Source organism: Oreochromis niloticus, linkage group LG4 (genome assembly GCF_001858045.2).
Source record: "Oreochromis niloticus isolate F11D_XX linkage group LG4, O_niloticus_UMD_NMBU, whole genome shotgun sequence".
Taxonomy (NCBI): Eukaryota; Metazoa; Chordata; class Actinopteri; order Cichliformes; family Cichlidae; genus Oreochromis; species Oreochromis niloticus.
This window is the reverse complement of record NC_031969.2, coordinates 27,079,104-27,089,680: the sequence shown is the minus strand read 5'-3', so window position 1 is coordinate 27,089,680 and position 10,577 is coordinate 27,079,104. Positions and strand designations below refer to the sequence as shown.

Sequence of the window (10,577 nt, the reverse complement as noted above, 5' to 3'; positions counted from 1 at the left end):
GGCTAATGAGATGATTTGATCTTATTGTACACAAAAAACTACTTATTGTTCTTCTGTTGTCAGCCATTAATAAATTATCTGAAAGTAAACCACCCCCAGGCTCATGGAAAGTATTTGTGATTGAGCGAATTATTGTTTGTACACATGCCTGTCAGTCGGTGGCTGAAAGCTGCTTACCCAGAAATCAGGAGCACCCTAAATTGAATTTCATGGCCGTTGTTTTTAGACAAACAGAAGATTAATCTGACAGACTCTGCACACAACTCTTGGTGAGTTTTATAATGTGTGAGGATCATTTTTTTTCTTCTTTCATTAATCTGCTGAAATGCATCGCTGTTATCTCACAACCAAACAAGTGAGGTATTAGAATAAAATAGAAAAAACATTTTTTTTCTTTGCTTTAAAATTTGAATGTGCTCATGCATAACTGTGTCGTATATCAGCAGTTTGAGGAAGTCACAGCAGCTGTGAGATAATAAATATTAAATTGGTGCCTATTCAGCCAAGGCAGCTTAATACTCTCTACTTTGATTATACTACTTCTTTTCAGCTATTTTTAAAGGTTAATTTCTGATTAAAACTCCTACATCTCAATAGGAAACTCCACAAATACTTTCATATATTTGTCACTGACTAAAATGAAACCTCACATTATGTGTGCATGAGTGCAGGAGGATAACATTATTAATATAGAAAGATATTCCAGTATATTAAAAAATCTTTAACTGATACAATTGCATGAAAGCTCTCATTTCTGTTTCATGCCACCAACAGTTTACACCTGAACGTCAAAGTAATATTTGAGTAACACATTCCAATAAATATGAGCTCAGAAATTTAATTTCAGCAGCAGCCTGGAGGAAAACACAGAGAAGTTTATTAGTTCAAGTCTTCATTTCCAAGTTACAGCTTGCAAATACTGCTCCCTCTCTCACCTCCTAAGCCACAGTCACATCTTACTCAGAAACAACGAAAAAAACAAAAACCAAAAACCAATTAGACTCAATTAACACCTCTCAGTTATTTTTCAGTGCAGGTGGCAGTCAACTTATTTCTCACTGAGCACAATGTTCATCGAGGTAAATATTTTCCCAAGAAGCCACCACAGTTAATGTATGTCTCAATCAGTACTAGGGTGATTTGTACAGCCATTAAAATGTGCATACATGGGTATTATGTTCCTCAAGGAGATCAGAATATCTGTTAATAACCCATTTAACCCCATTCGTGGTGTATCTGAAATACCTTTACATGCTTTTTAAAAAACATCTTCACATTTGTAAAGATAGAACTATTACACTACTCAGATCAGTATAAAAACAAACAAGCAAACAAACAAAAACAATAAAAAATGAATTTGAAACAGGTGGCAGTAAAATAAAAACAAGTAGGGAAAACTCTTTTCTTTTTTCTTTCTGTCTTTTTTCTTTCTTTCCTTCCTTCTCTCCTTTTTTGTGTATGCAGTAGCGCTTTATGCAAAGCCACCTGACCGCATTCTCTATTGAGGAGCGGTGTTGTGGTCCACGGAGAATTCATCATCACTTTAAAAGGCACGAGAGATTTGGCACAGTGGAAGAAAACGCTCGCAGGCGAGCTCGGGTGCGCAGGGAGTGTCTCTTAATACACCATCGGGAAACACCATTTTGCACTTTCCTTCCTGTGCAGAAGACTCGCGAAGAATTAGAGAAACTTGGACTCTGAATTAAAGAAACTTACCATAGTTGGGTTATTACTTGATCCGACACTCTCTGACTGTAGCGGTCCGGTGATGTGGATGTGGTCATTACGCACCGAAGCTTTGGCAAAGCTCGATGTTTGGCTGCAGAACTGGACTTCAAAAGCTTGTCATTTCTCGATACCTTCCTCTTATTTTTTGTCTCAGTAGTCATATGACACTAAGTTTTGCTCGGAGTCGGGGTTTTATGGTGACACTGTCTGCCTACCAGTTGGAGTCGCGTGATTTGCTGCTAACCCACAACAAAAGATGAATGTTTCCCTCTTCAACGTGACCCAGGACGCAATGTTTAACGGCAGTCAGAGCCTCGCCGGGACCCTGGCAACATACTCCGGCAACGCAACCGACAGCGTGGTGACCGGCGACGGCGGAGGGTCCCTGGTACTGCTGCAAGACGAGCGCAAACTCTTCGTAATGCGTGTGGTGCAAATCGCAGTGCTGTGCGTGTTGTCACTCACTGTAGTGTTCGGTGTATTTTTTCTTGGGTGCAACCTGATGATCAAGTCGGAAAGTATGATTAACTTTCTGGTAAGGGACCGGAGACCCTCCAAAGACGTGGAAACTGTCATGATTGGGCTCAGCTAGTTCACCTAGATGGAGAGGTGGATGGAGAACCGGTATGGGGATCTGTTGCACATTTCGAACAGCAGATCAAGATCTACATCTGCATGTACTTATCAAAGTGTGTCCTTGTGACTAAGATATGCAAAAACATGACCTTCCGAAAAAAAAAAGGACTACATGAAAGTAGTCCAACGACCAATGTTTGTGCGTAAAGTCTGTGCGTAAAATAAGGGCAGCTGTTTACACGTGGGCCGATCTGTTGAATATTTTGAGTGAATTTATCGTTGCCAACTTGAACAAAGTAAAAAAAACATGTTTACAAGCCGTTACCTCATTTTTGATTTTTTTTTTTTTTCTTCTGGTAAATTTCGAATGATTATTAATGTTTGGTTTAAAAAATCGTCCAAAAGCATGATTGTGAATTTTTATAGTTCCACGCCTGCCAGTGTACTCTGTGGACGTGATGGATGTGTATGTGTGTATTCTCTATACAAAGTTTGATTTTCTTTTCTTGTTCTTGTTTGGTACACTTTGAGTATGAAAAGCCTCTCCGGTTTTCAACAAACTTCGTTACAGCTTTATGGAGTGATTCTGGTCCTACTTGGCATGCTCGCTAACTGCTCTGTAAAGTGACTTTGGATCTGTTTTGCACTTTGAAATCATCGATGCTGCATGAATTATTTTGTACCAAAAACTTGAAACTGCGGCATGCAAGTAAAAAAGTTGTAACAACTATCTTAAGCTTTGTCAACTGTTAATTAATTAGCACTTTGTATTATTTAGTTGTTTTTAAACAGAACATGTTTCAGAGGAAAAGGCTACAGTGTTATTTCTCTTGTAATTGCATTTTGAAGTCTTTTTAAAAAAGTCTTTCTCCTTAACATTCAGTTGTGATTAATCCTGTGCTATACAGATCTCTGAAGAACCTTGTTGACCTTCTTTTAAAAAATGTAAGCTCGGATCTGAGCAGAAGTGTGGAATAACCTTTCTGTCTTTCACATCACATCAGATTATTGATTATTCACAAAGTAAAAGCATTATATCAGTGATATCCTGATGTAGGGGCACTTTAAGCATTCACAGGGTAATTTTTATGTATGGAAAAAAAAAGTACAATGACCACATGACAGAAAATTTTTATCGTAGGTGGAATTTGAGGAGCAGTCCGAAATACAGGTACAGACATCCAAGAACTGCTGTTATTCATTTAATACATCATTTTCCCTTTAATGGTACATCCCTGTATTTTCATAACCAAAAGATATCATTTTCTATTTGAATTTTAAACAGAGAAAAAGATTTTGGGTTACCACTGAATTCATCTCAGCATTTTGAATCAATTTAACATCTCTTTCTTATATGTATCTGTATCTTCTCCTCTTTCTCTCTGATGTACCCCACTCTGAAGCAACCGATGTTCTCATTATTTTTTCAGTACTTGTTAGGAGAGCTTGGGTAGATGAATCCTTACAAACACACCCATGCATTCACACCTGTGTCCACTGACCATGCACACAAGACAGCGTGTTCAACAGACCATCAAACTCTGACAAAGGTATCTCAGACAAACACTATGAATTAATAAAACACATTAGATAATTAGACTTTAATGACTAAGAACAACTCCACACACTATTTCAACACAACATGAAAAACTGTCAAGCCAAGAGAAAATAATATGGAAGCATGAATGATTAAACTTTACTGGGATCAGTGTCATGTTTTCTTAGAGACAGGTAACTGCAGTGTGTGGTGTATCCAGACTTTCTAAACAGGAGACCAGATGACTTCGCCGCTTTCATTTAGTAGAGAGAATTTCTATTAAAACATTCATTTTTACTTAATCTTTTCTTCAAAATCCTTTAATTTAGTCAATACTCAAAAAAAAAAAAAATCCAAAATTATCCTGATATTGTTCTCATAAATGTCTACTGGATACAGGGAGGCACGTGTGAATATTTTTATCATTTATATATTAACTGTTGTACAACAAGCCACACACTAAACCAAAAACACTATCTCAAACCTTCCCATAGCATTAACTGTATGGTTGTTATGATCTGGAAACCACAGCAACAAGTGGGCTCTATTCAAAATAATATTTTAGTTCTTTACAGTAAAATATATATCTATGTTATATTTTTATGGAGTAAAATACATGCAGTTATTCAAGAAACACACACTATAGGTTGTATGAGACATGTAAGGTGTTTGCTTGTACATCAAGACAACAAGAAGGTGACGCAAATAATGTGAATAACTGGTAATATGACACTTACTTGCATAATCAGTCATCCATAGTTGGCCTGCATGTGAAAATAATAACTTACAAATTCTATTCATTTGCAGATATTTTCAAGCCAGTAATTGTACCGCTCAAACGACGAACAGTTCAAAGTAAATCCCCGTTCTTTGAATCTTCTGTAATGTTCTCACATAAATGCTTATTCTCTTGACTTGGCTGAGTGCCAATTAAAATTACTTACCTTCTTGCCAAAGACCCACTGTGAATTGTCACATTATGAGCACTGCTAGTCGCCCACTATCACAGATGCATATGTTAAAGAGTTACCACGGAGCAAAATCCGCATGTCTACAATCTGTTGTCAGTGTGCATCTTTATGGTGATTCTTGTCATCACCTGAATGATCTGAGACAATTTTAGAATATTGTTTAGAGAAGAACATCATGTACTGTTACTGGGCCTGCAGGTTGAACTTTACAAGGAAACATAATTATGATTGTGACTAAGACTGCGTCAGCTAAGGTTGACACATGGTTAATTATTACAAGTGCATGAAGAGGATATTAAAAGGCTAATGTAGCAGTGCAGGAATAACACATTAGCATGTTATCCCTTCACCCCAATCAAAATGTGTGCACTTGTGTCTTTGGCAAGGGTTTGTCGCGCTTCGAGATCTCTCTCCAGAAGTGTACATTTGACTGTCAAGAAGCATCACTGCTGACCTTTTACAACACAGACCTCACAAAAAAATAATGAACGGTGTACTGAACTCATGACAGAAATACAGGTGATTAAACTGGCTGTGGCATTCGACACTTAACCATAACAAAGATAGCTCTCACGTGAAGCCTGCCTTTGAGCAAGAATCTTTTTGAAATCTTTGTGAAAGTGTCTTGTTCTGCCATCTATTTGTCAGGACGAGCGACGTTGCGTAGATAGCCATTTTTAATTCCCTCGGCATTTTTGATTAGGGGGCAAGACGCACAAAAGATCTGCTCTCTATGCCGACGCAGGTCCCACAAGGATGAAGTGGCCTTTCACAGACCCATTCATTCTGTTTCTAATGGGATGTGCTGTATTCAAAGGAGGAAGTAATAATACATGCAATGAAGATGAGGAATGGAAACGATATCTCATATCTCACACAGGTGGATGTAAACAGTCTTTTTCTCTTTCTCTCCCTTAGGTGCATGAACACAATAGAAAAAGTATGACTTGGCAGTCATTTCAAAAGATGTTGCATGACCTCTTGTGTCCATCAAAATCAGTGGAATTTAAACAAACAATCAAAAAAAAGGGGGATGTAGTGTAAACTCATAGGCATCCGTGCACAGAGGTGCTGATATGCCCTCAAACAGACTCACTGCCTTTTCTCCACATCATCCATGCAAATTGTGCCATGTGCCATTCAGCAGGGGACCAACAGTCCTTACATTCAAGTTCATGAATCTTTAAATCAACCTATTATGTGCAGGCAAATGAACAACAAACAATAAAACTGCCTCACTCTGTACCCACAACACCATGAATTTGAAAAGTTTCCCACATACATATATACACACACACACACACACACACACACACACACATAAACAGTTAATTAATGGGTTTCAGACCATCCACAAACTGATACACCTACAGCATTTCACACTTGGAAATGTGTTTCTATGGTGGCATATTCTCAGCTTGAATGTGAGCGTAATTTAACCGATAACACTGTGCTGTCAGATACAAGCCTTAGGCATTTTTTCCCCCAGTTTTTGGTCGATGCGACGGTTCACTGGGTTTTTTTTGTACTTGTCCAGTCCTGAAATTCACCTGTCAGTATGTCAGTGTGTTCTCACTCCAGCAGGTCTGTCCACTCCTCCTTCTCTGATGGCTTTTATCTGTCTGTACTTTACAAAAAAAAAAACCCATCTTTTTCTATAAAGTGGCAACACCATTATTTTCACAAACACACAAAAAAAACATGCTGTCGCGTAATAATGGAATAAATTAGGAAATAAAGAACAACAACGAGGTGACAATATTTGATTCAAGAATTAGTCAAGTGAAAGCGTGGCCCTGGGGCATAAAAGGAAAGGTAATTTGCGAGTGAAAATAGAGAACGATAAAAGCTTTACACTTTAAAGAAATTAATTATCCCCCTTCTTATTCTCTTCTTAACCGTTGCGGGCACTTATTTTATTTGCGTGCTTCTGAAAGCAGAATATTAATAGAAATGCTTACCTCAAGGAGGTTTTTACACTTTTGAAAGGTGGGACTACTCAATTCAATTTTTAGTCCATTTAGCGTGAATTGTTACAAACAAAATGCAAATTAATGCTTAGTATTCACAGGTTTAGCTCTCACATGTGCTGTTTTGTGTAAAGAGCTTAATTATATGCAAAAGGAACAGATGTTTGCAATAAAATGAAACAAACCGAAAGTCAGTGATAGTGTGATCTTTAGCAGGCTGGGAGGTGGGTACAGCTTGATTCTGCAATGCAGCTTTTATGCACTGAGAGAAAAAGAGGCTCATTTAGTAACTCACTGTTATATAGACATGCTGTTTACCCATGTGCTTAATCTTTCATTGAGAAGACCATAAACTATTCAAAATTAAATCACCCAATGAACCTCTAACCCTAAGGAAACTTTTAAATGGAGCACAGTAGAGCTGAGGTTCACTGTCTGTGCAGACCGACCGGCGGTGGGGTTAAATCTAATTCTCATGAGGGATGGCGAGTCATACACTGCACTAAGCAATCTTTCATCTCTGTTTCTGTGTTTAGCCGAAGATCACATTTGGGTCAAATTCTGCATCTGGGTACACGTACAGGCACAGTCAGAGCGAGGAGACAGCTCTGCACAGGGGAGATCCGATCAAAACAGAAGAAGGGAGCTTGGCACAGGTTGTGTTTGATTAAGTCTGCATTCAGAGAGGAGTACTGAAGAGAGAGGGAGCTGAGGCACAAAGACACCAGCTTGGCTGCCTTAGATGGAGAAGATCATCATGGGACTAATCAAGCCCACAATAAACAAAAGTAAACATCCAACAGGATGGGAGCTCATTCTGTCTAAGGCAAATGGTCTTAATATGCTTTTCTCTAATGACTGCGTCCTCTCATGGGGACAGTGGGCGCTTCATCCTATTGATTTCCACTGCAAATCCATTGTACTGCGTGACCATTAAAACCCTTCCCATCGCCTATGACACACCTCCCCCAACCACTTAAATTGCCAAATGAAAGATAATTGGTGTCTGTGGCAAACTAGTTTATTTCTTATTAATAAACTCAGAGTGTGCATATAGATGTGTTAATTAGCTCAAGGTGGTGGTAAGCACTATACAAAGCTTGCCCACAGCCAGGAGAGGAGGTGGTGGTGGTGGTGCGGATTGTCTGTCAGTCAGTCCTGCTCCTTAGAGAGAAAAGAAAAAAGAAGAGTCTGAGGAGATATATTCAAAGCCTTATCTCACATTGCTTTTCTGGCTTTCTTTCTACCTTTCTTTGTACCAGACAGTGGCCCACCAAAGAGAGAATAACATTCACCTTCTCTGCCCTGTCCTTCACTCTGTTTCAGCTCCAGTGTGTCACCCTTGTGCTCTTGTCATCTAGATATATCTCTTTTTCTTATTCAGCATTGCAGATCAATGCTAGTGAGAAGGTGTCGAACTTGCCAAGGTGACCTCAGATGGCTCCTAGTGACAAAGCAGAATGCCTTTAAAAGTCCACTCACCCTATCAGAGATTTACGACCTACAGCATGAGGGATCAATCAGAAAGCATTGCGAACCCATGAATACTAGTACTAATGGACATGTAACACGTGAGCATTTATTTCCTAAAACTTAAAACGTCTATTGCCTGTTTTTTAAGCAGTGAGTGGTATACATTTAGCAGTGACAGAGAGGAAGTGGGTAACATTAAACCATTAAACTGACCATACTCTTTGATGACATCATCTAAACTAGCATTAGCCCACCGCGAACATGCTCACACACCTACAGCCACACGTGACTGTGAATACACACACATACACACGCTACTACTACCTCCACATAAGAGCTGCAGGGTGGTGTTGCCATAGGAACCGGGGAAGGTAATGGCCATGTTCTTGAGCTGATGCCGCAGGGGGTGAGGGGCAAAAGTGTGTGTGTGTGTGGGGGGGGGTCTGTGTGTGTAAGTGTGAGGAGGGTTGAAAGTGAGTCAGACTTATAGGCTAATGATAAGCACTTTAACTTCAAATCATCTTTCTGTCATCATCTGATGAACTACAGGGGCAACAACTCCAGCGAGCACCATCGCACTAATGGGATAATAAAGAAAACAAACAAACAAAACAAATGCAATAAGTTCCAAGCAACAGTGATGCTATTTGTTTTTAATGCGTTCAACAGAGCATCCAGCTAATGTGGTTAATGCTGTTAGCTTTGAAGCAGAGGGAACTGCTGGGTGTCTCCATGCATGGCCTTCTCCAACCACCCCTGGGGTATGAATAAATGATCGCTAATAGAATGAGCTAACCCTTTAACAAACACTGATGACCATTTCTGTGAATGTGTGAGTGTGAGCGCATGAACATGATTAAATATTACCGAGAGGTGCAAATAATTAAAACATATTTCAGGAGCCTGGTGGCTTTAGGGAATTAGTGTCAGAAAGCTGCAGGGCCTGATTCATATTTGACATACGAGTTTTTTAGGTACACCTGTTCAACTGCTTATTAATGCAAATATCTAATGAGCTAATCACATGGCACCAACTCAGTCTTTTTAGGTGCATAGAGATGGTTAAGATGCAATGCCGAAATTCAGAACGAGCGTCTAAGTGGGGAAGAAATGTGGTTTAAGTGATTGGTGGATTCAGACAGGCTGGTCTGAGTATTTCAGAAACTGCTACTGGGCTTTCTCAACCACTGGGATGCATAACCATTTCTAAAGAGAACGGTCTGAATAGGAAAAAAAAAATATCCATTAAGGGGCAGTTCTCTGGGTAAAAAAATGCCTCGTTAATGTCAGAGGAGAATGACTGGTTTCGCACATAGTATACATATACATATACATATACATACAGCAGATGATCTTAGCAGAGAAATAGGATAGAGCTTGTCAAAAGCAGTTAACTTACAACCATCAGTGGTTAAAAAAGTGACAAAGTTTGTTTTTTTTTGTAGTTACAGTAGCTAAATACACAAAATTTGAAAATAAATATCAATCACTATCTGTTTTCTGCTGTCCATATGTGTTTTGAAAAATGTGGGAATGGATGAATCACCTACTGCAGACTAGATCTGCTGTGTACAAATAAAGCAGCCTGAACTGGCAATTTATTTACAACTCACTATTCTTATACTGTTATCGTGGTTGTTCTGTATTACCTGTATTTTTTTGGACTTTTGTACCAGCTAATCCGCGCTTATCATTTCTTAATTTTTTAACTTGTCTCTGTGTCCTGTCATTCATTCCCTTCATCATGCCACAAGAAATATCCAACATTGACTGTTTTCTTACTCTCATTAATTTTGACATCATCACAATAACACAGTTTAAAAAGATCGTATCAATGTATTGCTCATCCCTGTATGCTGTTGGTGTTTTAATTAAAATAACAGGGCGATGGATTACAATAAATGCTAGTATTTTTACACTTTGTCTCATTTATTTCTGTTAAAAATGTATCATTTAGAATAGTTAATGTGAATGGCAGGGCTCCACAGGATAATGCAATAAGAATTATCTTGAGGCCATTTCGCTAACTAAACATAGTTTATTAGTTTTCTCATCTCTCACTATGTTGTACATCACCTGCTGCTGTTCGCCTAGCTACCCTCTCCTCCTCCTTCTCTTTCACTGCTTGATGCCTCCTTTTGTGTCACTTTACCCACACAGTGACGAGGGGTGGGTAGGGGGTTTAAAAATAGAGACGATCCACCTAGATTACAGCGTTTTAATTACAGAGCTAGCGATGAAATGGGAGTGTAAAGGCCCCTTCCACTGACAGGGAGTGGGGAGAGTCGAGAAATGAAGGAGAGCTGGAATGCAGGGATGCAC

General features: G+C 39.0%; 1 protein-coding gene and 1 long non-coding RNA gene across 2 annotated transcripts; one reads left to right on the top strand and one right to left on the bottom strand.

The window, feature by feature from the left end:
• Positions 1-1,494: 1,494 nt before the first annotated feature.
• rprml (reprimo-like) lies at positions 1,495-2,435 on the top strand. Its single transcript, XM_005468874.4, has one exon. The coding sequence runs from the start codon at positions 1,985-1,987 to the stop codon at positions 2,318-2,320; it is 336 nt and encodes a 111-aa protein (XP_005468931.1). The 5' UTR covers positions 1,495-1,984; the 3' UTR covers positions 2,321-2,435.
• A 5,358-nt stretch (positions 2,436-7,793) lies between these two features.
• Positions 7,794-8,565, bottom strand: LOC102079655 (uncharacterized). The gene is made up of 3 exons (XR_269168.4): positions 8,469-8,565; positions 8,078-8,226; positions 7,794-7,946 (listed from the first exon to the last, which is right to left on the bottom strand). It is a non-coding gene; the product is annotated as an uncharacterized LOC102079655 (long non-coding RNA).
• Between the last annotated feature and the right edge of the window lie 2,012 nt (positions 8,566-10,577).

Coding starts and splice junctions, on each gene's coding strand:
- rprml (XM_005468874.4), top strand. CDS start 1,985: ATGAATGTTTCCCTCTTCAACGTGACCCAGGACGCAATGTTTAACGGC.